Raw genomic sequence first — 16624 nt, 5'->3', positions numbered from 1 at the left:
TTACATTCGTCGCGATTTTTCGCTCTGCTCTCCGAAGGGTGGGACAGGGGCTACATGCCCATCTCGACTCTTGTTTACAAGATCGCCGCCTCACGTGCTCGCACACGTACCTACGTAAGTCGCGTCTGATCGTGGGTTCAACTCATTTATTTTAAGCAGGCGCCAAACGATCATGTTCGTAAACAATCATTTTTTTTAAATTGAGAGTTAAAAATGTTACAGAGGTGCAGCCAAGTTACGCAAAGTCATTTCGGCTTTTTTACAAGTTTATTTTCAGGCCTCAAGGTCCACGCGGTGACGGACCCAAGATGGGGTGCGTGCAATTGTACGAAATGCAGCTATCGAACAATTGTCGTCAGAAGTGTCGTCCAAACGACAAATGCAGCGCAGATGCATAATATTTAAAAGGATAAGGTCACAAGTGTCATCTTTATTTGTCACAGAACTCTTCTCCCTGTATTTAGAGAATGTCATCCGTAACTTGCAACCGAAGGAGCAAGAAAAACTCTTTTTTAAGAAATTTCTGCAATAATTGACAGACAGGAATGTCTCTAGGAAGTTTTTCTTTATATTACACAGATTTTTCTGTAATGTAATGTAGCAGGTTTTCCAACTGTCATGCTGTCACTTTGTGTTTATTACTTTTATCTGTTTTTTAATAGTATTTAATTTACTACTGAGTAGTCCTCGAACAACGCAAACAATTTAGTGATGCTGTCGAAAGTTAAGCACATATTGCGCCGTTATCTGCAATTTTAATTGAATGATGCAATCTTTTCCACTGCATTGTTGGTTATCTACCCCTCTCTAATCATACAATTTTGTTAAAGAAATTGTATGATTAGAGAGGAAACCAACAATGCATTAACGAATGCTGATAACAACGGTTGTACAACGCAAACATTACAAATCGTTTTTTAAAATAACATGTAAAACATTGTTTATTTTCAATTTTGACAGACGCGTATTGTTGGTTGCCTACTCACACAAAATGTAATGTCAGATTATAACAATACATTATATTTATTTATTTCGTTAATTTATTACAGCAGATCTTGTTCTTATTACAGTTTGCTTTCGTGGGTGGCCCTCTCCTCGTCTGCAGCGAACCCTCTGTTGACCTGTCCGCTCTTGGGCGTCCGCGCCCTTTGTACCCGATTGTCTATCTTGTCCCTCCCAGCAAAATGTTCGGTGATCTCGAACAAAGTCTTGCCTTCAGTCTCCGGCAGGACGAAGTACAAAATGACGGCACCACCAAAACAAGACCCGCTGTAAAACCAGAAAGTCCCCGGAAGAGTCATAAACGCGACCATCTTGAGGAAGATTTTGTTGGAGATGAAGCCGAAGATGTAACTCAGGCCTCCGGACAAGCCGGACGCCGTGGCTCTGGTCTCGTTGGAGTAGACCTCTCCGATCAGCATCCAAGGCAGGATTCTGATGCCCGAGTGCGTGAAGAAAGCGGCCCCGATGAGGAGAGTCGTCGGGATCCAAGTGCCGGCGTCGGATGCGCGAGCGGCGGTTTCGAGGTACTTTACGTCAAGCGAGTGGGCGTAGAGGGCGGCAGAGAAGAAGCAAGAACCGCAACCGATCAGTGAAAGGAAGTTCATGACTCTTTTGCCGACGTAGTGGACGAGACAAGCGCTCAAAATGCAACCGAGGACTTCGGCTACGCCTAGAAAGATGGTGGCGTAGTACTTGTCGATGGGGGCGTTCAGTGTGGAGAAGATTTTGACGGCGTAGGTTTGGAGAGTGGTCATTCCGGAGAAGTGACCCAGGAAGAAGGCGAAAGATACGAGAGAGTAGGGCCAGAGGAAGTTTTTTCTGGTGTAGAGCCTCCAAGAGGGCGATTGGGTGTCTGTTCTTGTGCAGATTTGTTCAGATAGGTCTTTGAACTCGCCCTCGATCTCGGTCAAGTCGGTCCAGCCTCTGAGCCAAGCTAGACTGTGACGCGCGTCCAAGAAACGACTCTTGGAGATGAGCCAGTGGGGGCTTTCCGGCACCAGAAAAAGAAGGCCACAAGAGACGACCGGAACGACGCAACTGACCAACGCTACGGTCCTCCACGCGAAGAACGTACCTAGTAAGAACTGTGCTAGAATACCTGAGATCACAGCCACTGTGCTCGTCGAAGCTAAAATCCCTCTGAGACTCGGCTGAGTTATTTCAGCGACATAGGTCAGTGTCTGGAAAAAATGATTAATACACTAGTGATGAGTCAAGAGGTAGAGTTAGGAAGAAGAAGAGAGAAAGACAAGCAGAGAGTTAAAGTCGAGTTTCTTCGTTGTGGACGTAAGCCTGGTTGACTTCGCCGTTCTTCTTCATGTCTTTGATTCTCGTGACTTTGTTGCCGAGCTCGTGGTTGCCGGCAAAGTGCTCGGTGATTTCAAAGAGAGTCTTGCCCTCGGTCTCCGGGAGGGCAAAGTAGAGAGCGATCGTGCCGACGACGCAGATCGCGCAATACATCCAAAGAGTTCCGGGTAGAGTGATGGTCTCGACGAGAGACAAAAAGACTTTAATGGAGATGAAGCCGAAGATGTAACTCACGGCAGCTGCGAAACCGGAAGCCGTGGCTCGCGTCTCGTTCGAGAAAACTTCACCAATCAGCATCCACGGCAAGAGTTTGATGCCGGTGTGGGTGCAAAAAGCTGCAGCGATGAGGAATATCAAAGGTATCCAACTGCTGCGACTGCTTTGACTGTGAGACACCCCTGAAAATTTTTCCAAGTGGTTGATGTTGTTGAGATAGGCGAATGTCGCCACAATTAGGAAACAAGCTCCGCAACTGAGCAACGAGAAGAAGTTCATGACCCTTTTCCCCGTGTAGTGCACCAGACAGGTGCTCAAAACACATCCCAACACTTCCGCGACTCCCATCGCCACCGTGGCATAGTACTCGCCGATGGGGGCATGGAAAGAACTGAAAATCCTGACGGCATAGATCTGCAAAGGGGTGGTCCCGCTGAATTGGGACAGGAAGAACGCGAGCATCACCACACAGAACGGCCAGAAGAAATTCTTCTTGGTGAAGAGCTCCAGTTTCTGCACCATTGTGGGTTTGTGCGTGACGCTCGCGTTGATCTGCTTGCACAGTTCGTTAAATTCGGGTTCTATTTCTTCGATGGTGGTCCAGCCGCGCAACCAGGCGATGCATTTCTTAGCGTCGTCGTGTCGGTTTTTTAGTATCAACCAATAGGGGCTTTCTGGGACGAAAAACAGGAGGAGGAAAGAAGTGATCGGGACTGCGCAGCTCACTAGAGCTACCACTCTCCAGTTTAGGAAGGTTCCAAGCAAAAACTGGGCCAAAATTCCGCAAATAACCGCAACTCCGGCAGTCGACGACAAGATTCCTCTCAGACTGGGGACGGTGATCTCCGCTACGTAAGTAAGCGTCTGCAAGTAAGAAATCGAAGGGTTATTGGTTGTTAGAGGGCTGAGAGGGCCCAGGGTTAGTTACAACTAGCTATGGTGCAGTGCAATGAGAGACACACGATGGCACTAGTCGTTTATTGAACTAAAATAATCAGTCTTGGTGTGGTCAAACTCGGCTTTCTTCCAGTTCGAAAGCTTTGTTGTCGATGCCGGTTCTTTGCACTTTGTTGTCCAGTTTGTTGTTGCCTAAGAAGTGTTCAGTGATGGCGTACAAGGTTTTGCCTTCGGTCTCCGGGAGGAAGAAGTAGAGGAGGATCGCGCCGAGGAAACTGATGGCGGAGTTGAACCAGAAGGTACCAGGAAGGGTGATAATCGAGATCATCGAGAGGAAGACTTTGTTGGCGAAGAAGCCGAAGATGTAGCCTATAGCACCTGACAACCCGGAAGCTGTGGCTCTAGTCTCGTTCGAGAAAACTTCACCGGTCAAGATCCACGGCAGGATTCGGATCCCAAGGTAGGACAAGAAGGCTGAACTAATCAGGAAGAAAGTCGGGATCCAGTTGTATTTGTCTTCTTTTCGGGATGAAGCGTCTAGGTATTCGATTTCAGCAACGTACGAGTAGATGGCGACGATGAAGAAGCAACACCCCGAACCAATCAACGAAATGAAGTTGATGACCCTTTTCCCGATGAAGTGTACAAGAGTGACGCACGCAACACACCCCAACAACTCCACAATCCCGAGAATGACAGTAGCGTAGTACTTGTCAATGGGGGACCTCAAGGTCGCAAAAATCTTGATGGAGTAGGTCTGCAGCGTCCCGATTCCGTTAAAATGGCTCAAGAAGAAGCTCAAAGAGACTATCGCATAAGGCCACCAGAAGTTCTTCTTAGTGAACAACTTCAACTGTTCGACTTTTGACAGTGTCGGGATTGTGGGAGTTGCCGGGTCCTCGATCCCGATCTCGTTGGCTTTGCCGAGTTGTCTGCACAACTCCTGAAACTCCAACTCGATCTCGTTCAGACTGGTCCAACCCCGCAACCACGATATACTCTTTCTGGCGTCGAGATAGCGATTCTTGCTGATCAACCAGATGGGAGTTTCCGGTACGAAAATGAGAAGAGTGAAGGCCAACACCGGAACCACGCAATTGCAAAACGCCACCACCCTCCAGGCGAGGAAAGTGCCTAAGAGAAACTGACTCAGCATGCCTAGAATCACCGCCATGGTGCTAGTTGACGAGAGCATCCCTCGCAAGTGGGGCTGCGTTATCTCGGCTACGTAAGTGAGCACCTGCAATGAAGAAAAGAGAGGAAGAGAGAGTGTGGCAGGTTAGTCACAGTGAGGCGGCCGTGGGGTGGGTACTTACGGGAGCTTCTAGGAGGCCTCCGGTGAAGCCCGTTATACACAGAGCTAGAAAGATTTGCCAAACGTCGTTGGAGAAGTAGAAGAGCAGCCAGGCTGTCAGAAATGGGATGTTGACCAGCTGCATGGCACGCTTTCGGCCGATGGGTTGGGTCACAGCTCCGGACAACAAACACCCAACAGGGACGCAGATCAGGTTGATGGAACCTGAAACCTAGACTGATCATTTGCGACTTGCGTCCCTCACCTACCTATCCACGATATGGCTTCTTGGCCCAACGAGATGGGTTCGTCTGGAACGTTCCCGGACAGACTCGGGATCAGGATTGTTGGGAAGCCTAGAGTCATGCCGAAGCCTAGCAGGAGGACGTTTTTCACGCACACTGCCAAGATTTGGGGCAACGCTTGTCTCAGGCTGGACCTGCTTTCGGCAGGGGCTGCGAAAGGTGACAAAGTCTTGTCGCTGCAAAGTCAAGGTCGAGTTATTGTTCTACTAGTGCTAATTATATCGTGACAATAAGTGTACCAGGTTGGTAATTATTTTAATGCGTTGGGTTAATTTCAGGCGACCTTGTACCTAGGTGAATTCTTTCAGAACCATCAAGGTCGAGACACATCCATTTTTTATTGTTGTTAATTCTTGTTTTGTACACGCTCCTGTTTTTAATTGTTGTTTGTTTAAAGAAAAGTCATCTAATTGTTGTTTGCCGAAACGGTGCCAGAAGTCGAGAACCGCTACCTATCTGCTCGCTCAATCTTGTTCTCACGTTATTTACAAAACAAATTAATAAATTAATCGATAAACATCGTCTAAGAATTGATGGTGTAGTTCACGACTTCGTGCAAAACACGGCCATGGCAATTTTTTTCGTTGCCTTAACCCAGAAGCCAATGGCAATGAATGTTTACCGATTTGTTTCACTTCATAATCTGCCAGGTTCGAGCAAGAAAATGTTAATTACTCACTGGACGTGATTGTTACCTCCAGGTCATGCCACACAAAGATGCAAGCTTTAAAAGTCATAAATTGTTCGTAACCGCATAAACTTGTTAATTTATTCTGAGATCACGTTTGATTAGATAATGTGTTGGGAAATCAAAAAGGTACTAAGAAAAGATTTTTTATTCCAGTAAACACGCAAACTAAATACAAAGTGAGAAGTTATAACTGTTGAAAGCGTTCTTGTGCAACGTACAAATTATGCACAAGAGTGATTCGCTCAATATTGTCATGTCGTAATGGTGAAGCCCTGTCCGATCTGTTGAAAAATTCTTTGTTTTACTCGTTTACGGTCGTCATCACTGGAAGATCACTACCAACAAATTTCATTGAGGGCTAGTACTATGATGCGTCGAGAGTCCTCCGTCAGAATTAAAAAAAAATATTCAAAAAAGGCGCTACGTCGTCATGGTGTTGTGATAAACAACAAAAATACTGTCAGAAGTTTTGTGAAAATTTGTTGCAAAAAGAAAGAAAAGAAAGAACGGCTTTAACGCCCGATGAAGACTTTGAAGGCGATTTTCTTGAAGTGGAAGAAAATATCCAAAGAATTGCCAACGCTGCAAGGCGGTTCTCTGACTAATTCGATGCAAAGAGCGGTATGAAAATGACTTATTAATGTACGTAATTGGCAAATTATCCGAGTTTCATGAAGCTACTCCTTAGAAGGTGGAAATAAAAAAAAAATTAATGAAGCGTTAGCCGTAGCCAAAATACCCCGAGTTTTGCATCCCGGAGTTTTGTCACGGACCAATCAGGTTATTTCACGTACCCGCGACTTTTTGTTTTTGTTTTTTTCCGTTTCCAGGGTGATCAAACAAGTCGATCTGAGCTCGGTAATTACCAAAAAATGGCGAACCGCTATTAATCGTCGTCGCAATGGTTTTTCGACCAATAAGTTCAAATAAAAGTTTATTTTCTTTACGAAACAGTGTTTAGTGTTAGTGCTTCAACGCAAGAATCGCCCGTTCCCTAAACGCGGTGGTGACACTGGTAACAAAATAAATTTAGGTTATGTTTTGATTTTCGACTCATTTCAGCGAAATGTAACAACTAATAGGGGTGTTTTAGCACAAATTTGTAATTTCTTTCCATTTTTGTGACCTTTTCGTACAATGGCCCTGTTCTCTCGCTTTAATAATCTTTGAGCATTCTGAAAATTCATTTAAAAAAAAATCATTTTTTTGACATTATCAAATGCAAACAAATTAATAACTTGAAAAATCATGGATACCAATAGGGTAACATAATAGTACAGGGTCATTATAAATGTTTGTAACAACTAGTGGGCGTAGTGGCGCATCTAAAGCATAGCGCACAGCCACCTACGATGGTACCTACAATTATTTATAATAATGACCCCGTAGTTTATTTAACGAGATCGAGTGTAACGAGCGTTTTAAATGCCCACGAGTGCCAAAAAAAATGCCCAATTTATGCACGAACGAGTAGAATACTAAATTAGAGCCAACATAATAATTTCGTTTTTTGTTCGACACTGTCATAATTTTAGAATTTTCTTCTGTGTGAACGGATTCTTTTGATAAATGTCACAACTTGTCAAACTGAAACGTCAAGCTAATTTTAAAGATTTTTAGCGATTTGGAGCCTTTAAGGGACTCGTCGAACAAAAAAATGTTGTATTCAACTCATTTTGGCCACAAGTGCCACAAAAGCCCAATTTACACACGAACTCGTTAAATAAACTACTATTTCAACTGCCCTTATTTTTTTAAAATTCACTTAAATTAAGTTTGCTTTAAATTTTTTCACTTAATTTTTTTACCCACATTTCAAAAACTGACCAATCGCGGGGTCGCACAGATGAAAGCAAATTCGCGAATTGACCCAACACAGAAAACTCATTAATTTCCGTTGATTGCATGCTCACCTACATCCAGACGGAACTGAAAGTGGTAATTGACAGCAAACTACATTTCATTGAATGTAAATTTGCTAAAGCAAACTATTTGTTTAAGTAATAATGAATGAAAAACCCAATTCGCGCCGTACTTTCCATCTGACTGTCTAATTTTTTCCTTCGATTTTTTCCCAAATTAATCGGCTAATTTGCGAAATAAACCCACCCAGAAATCACCGGTGTCATGAATAAATTAACTCCTAATTTATATTCGTTATTAAGTGTGAGCGCCGCATTACATAATTAAAAAGTTTCAGTTTATCGCCGGTAAAACGTCACTTGAAATCTTTTTCCCACCTTAACAACACATCAAATCAAATCTCTGACGTCCACAACCGAACAAAATCATTAAATATTAAATAATAGAATTTCTTCGAACCGTTGATCGATTTGACATGGACATACTGCAGTCGAGTCTTATCGACATGTATTGTTGTCGTTAATGTGTTTTTAATGCTCTTGTTATGAATTCGTCTGCGAACATTTGTCGAAGAAGCGAACCCGTTCCATCCCGGCTATTATTCTTGTATCACATGTTATTATTGAATTACCATAAATATATAATAAGGAGGTAATATACGGGTCGCGAAATTGTCGAAGAAGAATTCAACAAATTACACCGCTAAATGACAAAAAAATAATTTAATGACATGTTGATGGCGTATCAATGCGGTAACACCTTGACATCTCTTTTGTATCACGACACGAGGTTATACAATCGTTTGGTACATCAGCAGTGAGTTACATAAAATACAGTTCCGGGAGTCGACCCACCACGCATCATTCTGCAAGAATTCAATGTACTTTAATGAGCAACGTATTAGCAATTTATGACTTGTATCGCTTTGATAAGAGCAAATAGGCGAGACTTGTGGCACGCTTTGCTACTTAAAAATTGCTCGTTTCGTTGTGACCTTCCGGGTCGTCCGGAAATTACCAATTTGTTGGTAGTTTAATGTGTAGGTCTGGCACAAAATCACTTACCTTTTGATCACCATGGTTCTTCACTGGGAATTCTGTCGCCTCATCGATATCGACACTTGTTTGTTCCAACTGCACTATCGCCGATACAATGATTCTTGTTTAGGGCACATATCACAGTAAAAATATGAATACTGATTGGAAAATATAACTGTAACGAGAGTTCGTTTACATTCCTCGTTTCTTATTTGCTAAACTGACTAATCTCGTTTGTTGATACCACTCTAAGTCGAGCGTGCACTGGTGGTGAACCTTCGCCGTACTGTGCATGGACACTTTCTACTCTCCGGTGATTTAGCACTGCTCCCACTTACGAAGGTGTGCTAATCGTGCCGGTTTGCTATATTATTTTGATTGTTATTAAACGCGGTTTGTGACACGTGACCAGAATATGGTCGGTGGTTATGCAAACCCGTCGAGAGTGCCAGATCCGTTTGTGCAACACTTGTGGGAATTGTCAAAATTTCACCAAACGGTTAAGTTGTAAGAGCGACCTTGACTTTTACGCTCGATCGCTTCCTGGGTCGTGATCCAAATGGGAAAGGGTAATTCCTGCAAGAATCGAAGACCGGTTCGTTGTTGTTTTCCCAAAAATTGGAACGACGGATTTACATCGACTCAACAGAATAGTGCACGACTCACACGACACAAGTTCTCGCTCCACTACAAAACGGTCATAAAATTCGTCTCTAACTTATAATCTCGTAATGGAGTTTTTTGATTTTTAGCAAAACAAAGAGGCATCCTTTCTGGCAACATCTTTGGGATTTTTAAATTCTCAAACGGTCATAGTGCCCTTAGAGAGATGAATTTGGCACCACTGGGTTTCTCTCTTCAAGGTGCTCTTTTAAGTTTTCGTTGGTCATGGGAGTTTTCGAGAAAATTGCAAAAAGCTCTTCTTTTTTTTACATGTACTTATTATAATTTTCTTTAAAATTGACGTGGAGTAGTAGTTTTGGATTCTATGGGATCCTCTGCTCAAGGTCTGTCACGCAGACTACATTTGGTCTTGTTTGGTTCACATTTGAGAGCTTTTGACCACTTTCAATTGGTACATGGTCTCGCAATATTATTGAAACTATAGTCGACCAAATGGCATCACAGGAAGACATAATAGCTACTTTTGAATTTAACTCTACTAGGACTTCATTTTAAACCAGAAAAAATCCACAGGGATTAAGTTGTTTGTTTTTGGGAAAAAATTAAAAAAGGGTATCTCCCTTATCAAACCAGCTAGAAAGATGAATTTTGCGGCGTTGTATTCTTCTTTCAATCGGCTTTATTGAACAGTTATGTTAATAATAATGATACTGTTGGATTTTCAAAATCAAAGAAGAAATTTAGAATAATCAAGTCAGTTTTTATTCTCAAATTTCGCTTCAATTTTTTTTTTATTTTGTTATCCACACAACAATTTTTTCGAGTTAGCTTCATCACATTTTAACCATTTCCATCTTTGTCAAGGCCTTCGGCACATCCTGCACGCCTCTGGTTGTTATCTGGTGTAATCTGCCAATCTCACGTAAACTGCGCTTAATTAACGTGAAAAATATGTTTGTGAGTCAGCCGTCGTTATCTAATTCGATTTTAATTCGCGGCGGCCGTGTAGAGGGCGTCGCTCTCGGCGGGGACATCCCCACGGGACAAAAAAAAGCCATAGTTTTTGTTGTATATTTGAAATTTTCCTTTTCGTCCATACATACGCACATTTATGTTGATTTTACATACATACAGACATACAGGAAATCCTTACCGTCTAGTGAAAAATGAAAATGAGGGTAACCAGGGGAACAGTACAGTTTGTCAAATGAAGGTAGCTAAGTATACGTTATGATTTAAATTCGTTTCTTTTGATTTTGGCACTTTTCATTAAAACACTGACGCGTTTTTTTGACAAACTTCACCGCTCGTCTCGAATTGTACTAATTGTTGCGCTAGAAAACCAAGTCGAGGGAGGATGGAGGAGGGGCGGGTCGAAGGCGGGGAGGAACTCAGGCGAGTTTTTCACAAACGATATTAACACTTACACAATAAAAAATAATACAAAAGTAATAACGTACGACTAGGATTACATTTGAGCAACTTGGTGATGAGAAACTGAAGTTTACGCACCAAGTTCTGGAAATCAAATTGTTACATTTTTGTTGTTGCTTTCATCATAATTTTTTTTCTTTTTTTACCATTTTTGGTTGTCTCAACTGAGTTGTGCGGTTATAACATTTTGTTGACAGCAGAATTTGACAATTTATGTGTTCGGTTAATTTGTTGTAAATATATCTATGGCCGTCGAGGAAGCGTGTTGCGCCATCGCGTTCGAACGGAAACAACAACGGAAAGGGGGTTGGTCTCTCGACCATGGCGCGCACGGCTCGTCGACGGGTACAATAGCGTCTATGACATAAGTTAATATTAAATTATTAAACTAATATGTATTTCATTAAAAATACATATCTATTTCATTAAACCTACGTACGGTTCAACTATTTCTAAATTTTATATATTCAATAATAATGTGACAATGTCTAGTCCCTTCGCTACTGATTCACTTGATTGCATTAAATTACATGTTAAGGTTTTCTTTATTTAAAAATTTCTCTTTTTAAACTATTAAATGGTAAATAAATCTCATATTTAAATGTTAACAAATCGCATTAGTATATAGGAATATGTCATTTGAGATCTAAAATTATAAAGGGTGCGCCCACGAAGAAAGCAGGAGCGCGATCGCTCGGCCGACCCTCGAACTTAACCTAAAATTCTCGGTGGGCACATTCTGATAGATTCCTCTTCATTCAATAACGAAATATCATATCTATTATGCAATAAAAATTATTTCTATAAAGATTTCGCAAATATGCATAAACATTCTAAAAGTATATAAGAATGATTTTATTTCCCCTGTAATACTGAGTCATCCTTGGTACAACTCGAGTCGTATTTTGTAAATCATGATCAGAACGAATCCTCTTATCCCTTCAAACAATCTGGGGGCCAAGGGGGACAAAATAAACTCACAGAGTGACAATGCTCAGTCGGTAAAGTCACAAATGTTTAACAATTATTTAAATAACTCGTACAGCGTTTAACAATTCGATTTTCTTGTGTTTTTGTCTAACGGTCCGCCCGTGTGCGAGGGCCCCTGGCCGGGGCCGGCCCCGTCTCGGCCTCACACGGGCGGCTGATATTTTATCTCTACTGCTGGTTATACGCATTGTGTATTTCTAGCCCGGTTGTGGTCTCGACGAGGGACTTACGCGAGGCGCTTAAAGCGGCCATACTGTGGTCTCTGCCTTTGCGCGGGAGGGTGGTTGAGGTTGCCTCTAAACTACTGTCTCTTGGCTTCCACACAGGCGACCCTATAACAAACCAACGGCATCACTCTTTTTGCATCATGGATTAAGCGCAAAAGCTCGATTAGTGCAAGAATCGAAAACAAATAGGGTCGTTTGAAGTCCAACAGACATTAAGCCAACTACATTCTCACTCTAAGTGCAAGCGGGGGTGCTAACGGACAGTCCGGACAGTATAGACGCGGAAAAATCGATAAGCGCCACCTACCTATCACGTTCGCCCCCATCAGACTCACATCCACCGTCACCATCCATCCAACTCTCAACGAGTACCACCAAAAATACACTCGACTCGTAGATTCATCTCTACAACTGTCATTCTACAAATGGATTGGAAAATGTCACAGTTGAGCGATCAATCTACGACTCGACTTTCACTCGTCGCAATTCAATGCCAAAATCCCATGCATTTTCTCATGGAGATTCGTTTTACAATTCAAGGTCGTTGCCTACATTCCTGGTAACTTTATCTACTTTTGTGGTACTCGTCGCAGGATTGAAAATTGTCTTTGGTGGACGTCGGAAGATGTGAAATCTTCAGTGGGGCAGATTTTCCCGTATTCGAACTAACCTGGCCGGACTAGCCTGAAAAATCATAAACCAAGGAGGAAAAACAGCTACTCCACTAGTCTCTCAGTACAGTCAGGTCTCGACAAGTCTGTTTTAGTCTCAGCAGTTGATCTCGTCGGTGGCTCGTCCGTCGACACGCGCCACCACAAAACTGTTGCTCCTCTTGTGCATATGCTATCCCTTGTCTATTTTCCCGGAGAGATAGCACTCGACACAAGTGGGGTTCTCAATGCTCAAGGACCTGGATGATTGTTTAAGAGACGATTTGATTTTCTTGGGGCTTTTGGCGTTGTTTTCGGTCGGTTTGGGACTATTGTCTCTGGACCTTCGGTGGGTTCTCGGACTGGACTTTCTGGAATTTTTTGGACTGACACTGTCGGAACGTTTCGTGTTTTTATTGGGAGCGGGTCTCCTCGCGTCTTGGTCTTGTCGTTTCGGGGAACGGTTCGGAGATTTGGTGGTTTTGGGCGTGTGGATTTCCGCTTTGACCGTTTTGTTATTGCTCTTACCTAGTTCTTCGGTCTGCATCGGTTGGAACGTCTCCGGAGCGTGCGACGATTGGATGAGGCGGGCCTGGCTTCCCGTGCTGCCGGCAGACAAAGTCGATGTCGTGCTACAAACCAACCGATTAATGGGAACACGCGCGCTACCAACCGATTTATCGCACACCAAAAACGCGAACGGGGGCGTCGGGAGCGCCGGAAAACCGAACGGCATTCCGCGAAAGATGGAATGCAAGAGATTCTTTTGACAGCTCCCGCCGCCGATCCATTACGTCTTATTTACTTCGGTCGTGAAAGTTTCACTTTCACTTTTTGGACGCGTTGTGCAATAAATCGTCTATTTAGCAAAAAAGTGAGCTATGACGGGATACCTCAGCGTCAAGTGGTTGGGGGTCCGGCCCAGCGTCGCCTTGCACTTGGTCGCGCCGCCCCCCGACTGGGAGTCCTCCTCTCCCTCCGACTTGATGCCGGCGTCGTTCCTCTCGTGCTCCCCCCGCTTCGGAGGATCTACAAACCGAACTGTCACCGCCACATCTCGCCCTCGCTCGCCTCACCACCCACCTGCAGCGTCCCCGACCGTCTTGCTCCTGGACCTGAAGGTGGTGGTCGGCGGTTCGTCTCCTTCCTGGCTGATGTTGTCGTAGTCGATGTTTCCGGCCGAGTGCCTCTGCGACGTCTTCGATTTCTTCGTCTTGCCGAGGGTGTGCGACCCTTGCACTATCACGGTCTTGGTGGTGGGTCGTTCGAGGGTTTGGCTGTTGAGCATCTCGCCTTTGTGTCCCGTGACCAGGAGGATTCCCGGTCCGGATCCGGGTTTGGTGGATGGGATCGACATGTTCCTCACCGACTCCCTGATTATCTGCCTGATCGTTTTCAGGAAAGCGTTTCTGAAGTCGGCCGTGCTGAAAAGCGATCGATCGGGGACGAGATCGAGAAAAGGTCCTGGATATGTTACCTATTAGACAAAACGTAGACCTTCTCCGATCTTCTCTGTAATTGACTTCTTAAGTGAATCAGTTCCCACAGGAAATGAGAATCCATATCCTTGGCTGAGGAAGCTCGCACTTGAACTTCGGTTACAGGAATGAGCACTTGATATCGAATAATTTCTACTTCGGATGAGGAACCCTTGCTGGAAACGCCCTTCGAACAAATGGAACGGCTCGGGGTGGGGGTTCTACAACGACTGGGGGTGTGCCTTACCATCAGTTTCTTTTTCTGTCTCAGTCGCTCCTTGCACAGGAACACGACGGCCGTCTTGAAGACGAAGCACATCGCGTGCAGCTCCAGACCCTTCTTGATTTTACCCAGGAAATCCGATATGTTCAGCCACTCGACCCCGCCGTAGTAGAGCAAATCCCCGGGACTCAGATCTATCGACTGCTTGCACGACTTCTGGTGCTGCCTGAAGAGGTGGTCGAAGATGGCGCCGTACTCCTCGTGGATCCGCTGCATTTCGTTGATGTGTTCCGCCACCTTCTCCATCCCTTTCAGCGCCTCTGCAAACGCACCGGATGCACCTCCTCACCTCCCACTCGTTCGCTAACTTACCGACTAGATGTTGGTGTTCGTCGGTGTTGGGATCGGTCAAGTTCCTCAACTGCTGCAGCAGCAGGGGGTACTTCAGTATCCGCTGTATCGGCTTGATCAGATACGACTCCAGCGTGGAGGAATGCTGTTGTTTAGGGTTGCGCGCCGCCAGGAATTCCTGCAGGGCCTGATTGCCTTCGTCTGTGAAATTCAATCAGTTCCCCTGTTCCCAAAAGGAATACTATCATACTCACTCGGATGCAGAACTTTCTGGGCCTTGCTGTGACTAGCACAGAACGAGCTGTATAATTTGAAGTGATTTACATAATACAAAAATGCACTCCCGATGGAAAATAAAACATTCTGGAATCAAATTAAAATTTGATAAATATGTAACGAAGACGAAACCGAGAAAAAATTCGCCGAATACTCACTTTAAATTGGCTGCTGTATTCAAATTTATGGAAATCGGGTTCGAGTTCGAGCGCCTCCTCCAGGTTCTGCAGGAACTGCCTCTGGAACGTGACGATCTCCTGGATGTTGCCGAACAGCGCGTTGATCTCGGCGTTCGACAAAAACGTCTCCTTCTTCAGCGGTTCCAGATAGTTCTCCAGCAGGTTGTTCAGGTGCTGGCGCAATCGCGAGATTAGACGCTAACGAATTACGAACGACCTAATGTATCACCTTAACGTACGCCCGCTCCGTATCAACCAACTCCAGGATGACTTTGCGCAGCTTCTCGGCGTCGGTGAGCTGCCTGGAGGGCGTCAGCAGAGTCTGCGACGTGTTGCTGACGAGGCTGCCCGTGGGGCTCGACTTGCGGGTCTCAACAGGTGATCGACAGAAGCCGGTCACTTGCTCGGCGGTCTTCAGCAAGTTCTCGATCTCGAACGAGTTGGTGCGCGAGCTCACCTTGATCCCCGAGTCCGTCATCGACGACGGAGGGTTCTCCGACTCCGTGGAGTAGCGATCCTTGCCTGCAAGGATCCGCCACACGTCACAAATAAAAAGAAAACTACAGGGAAGACTTGAAGGGCTAAACTGAAAGCATTTGTTGCACAATTGAAGACTAATTCTTTAAACAAAGGGTTCCTCAAGGTTCCAACACGGGAAATTACGTTTATTCATTTTTCAATATTTGTCTTTGCATAAGCAAAGAGTAAATAGATATTTGCTTTAATCTTTAAATACAGGGTGATTTTGAAAGTTGTGCAGATATTTTAATCACGAGCTACTGGCTTCATGTAGAACTCGGGAAAAATATTTAAAAAATTCTATGTCAAAAAATAAAATGATATTTATTTTTTGAGCTACAATTTTTTTGAATTGCTTTTAGTTTTCTACGTTGTCCTGCAACCTCGTAGGTAAAATTTCGGCACATTTTAAAAATACACCCTTGTATATCATGTTTTATAAAATGTACGTCAATGCGCAGTAACCTATAGGAAATATGCTTTAAAACAAGGAAACCGCATTGGTGTACGTTTTATAAAATATGATATACAGGGTGTATTTTTAAAATGTGCCGAAATTTTACCTACGAGGTTGTTTGACAACGTAGAAGACTAAAAATTACAAAACACAAATTACAAAAAATTGTAGCTCAACAAATAAATGTCATTTTATTTTTTGACATAGAATTTTTTAAACATTTTTTCCGAGTTCTACATCAAGCCAGTAGCTCGTGATTAAAATATCTGCACAACTTTCAAAATCACCCTGTACATTTTCTGTAATGGAGTATGACTTTCAAAATATGCAACAAACTTATAAATATACAAATTGCTATAAAAACACAATTGGCATTATTAAACATTATACACCATCCAGTTTTTACACATCTCCACGGCCACCCATCCATATGCTGACCGCGTTCAGCGTTGCTTAGCTTCTCTGATTGAATGATAATTACTGTTTCCTTTACGGTAGGACTAGTTATTGTTGTTATTACTAATCAATTTTTATATTTTGGAGCTTTTAAAAAAATTGATAGGTTCAATACTCTTAACAGTTTAACTTTGATCATCGCCCCCT

At 43.7% G+C, this 16624-nt stretch overlaps 2 protein-coding genes and 1 long non-coding RNA gene across 14 annotated transcripts in view; 1 reads left to right on the top strand and 2 right to left on the bottom strand.

Moving 5' to 3' along the window:
• The first annotated feature begins 92 nt into the window (after positions 1–92).
• Positions 93–1030, top strand: LOC138131333 (uncharacterized). The gene is made up of 2 exons (XR_011159764.1): positions 93–224; positions 278–1030. It is a non-coding gene; the product is annotated as an uncharacterized lncRNA (long non-coding RNA).
• On the bottom strand, positions 1000–9207 carry LOC138131326 (facilitated trehalose transporter Tret1). Of its 3 annotated transcripts, none has more exons than XM_069048294.1 (4): positions 8641–9188; positions 4987–5198; positions 4740–4942; positions 1000–2183 (listed from the first exon to the last, which is right to left on the bottom strand). In XM_069048294.1, exons 1-4 carry the CDS (start codon positions 8652–8654, stop codon positions 1065–1067), a joined length of 1548 nt encoding a protein of 515 aa, XP_068904395.1. In that variant the 5' UTR covers positions 8655–9188; the 3' UTR covers positions 1000–1064. The 3 variants fall into 3 exon arrangements, with proteins under 3 accessions (XP_068904395.1, XP_068904394.1, XP_068904393.1); XM_069048293.1 differs by having other exon boundaries at positions 2055–3390; positions 8641–9207; XM_069048292.1 differs by lacking the exon at positions 1000–2183 and adding an exon at positions 3490–4663 and having other exon boundaries at positions 8641–9065.
• Positions 9208–10294: 1087 nt separating this feature from the next.
• The window catches only part of sif (still life), a 72920-nt gene continuing 66590 nt past the window's right edge, over positions 10295–16624 (bottom strand). For 6 of the 10 annotated variants that reach the window (XM_069048275.1, XM_069048276.1, XM_069048279.1 and 3 more), the window contains 10 exons: positions 15275–15567; positions 15025–15219; positions 14845–14953; positions 14612–14791; positions 14264–14559; positions 14016–14203; positions 13622–13962; positions 13432–13579; positions 13067–13170; positions 10295–11993 (listed from right to left, as the gene is read on the bottom strand). In XM_069048275.1, coding sequence (XP_068904376.1) covers positions 11830–11993; positions 13067–13170; positions 13432–13579; positions 13622–13962; positions 14016–14203; positions 14264–14559; positions 14612–14791; positions 14845–14953; positions 15025–15219; positions 15275–15567 — 2018 coding nt within the window. In that variant the 3' untranslated portion in view covers positions 10295–11829. Of the gene's footprint in view, positions 11994–12558; positions 12910–13066; positions 13171–13431; positions 13580–13621; positions 13963–14015; positions 14204–14263; positions 14560–14611; positions 14792–14844; positions 14954–15024; positions 15220–15274; positions 15568–16624 lie in introns of all 10 variants that reach the window. The other 4 variants (XR_011159759.1, XR_011159760.1, XM_069048278.1 and 1 more) reach the window with 4 other exon arrangements.

The sequence above is a fragment of the Tenebrio molitor genome, chromosome 5 (assembly GCF_963966145.1).
Source record: "Tenebrio molitor chromosome 5, icTenMoli1.1, whole genome shotgun sequence".
NCBI classification, from domain to species: Eukaryota; Metazoa; Arthropoda; class Insecta; order Coleoptera; family Tenebrionidae; genus Tenebrio; species Tenebrio molitor.
The sequence above is the reverse complement of the archived record's forward strand: the minus strand, read 5'-3'. Positions and strand labels throughout refer to the sequence as shown.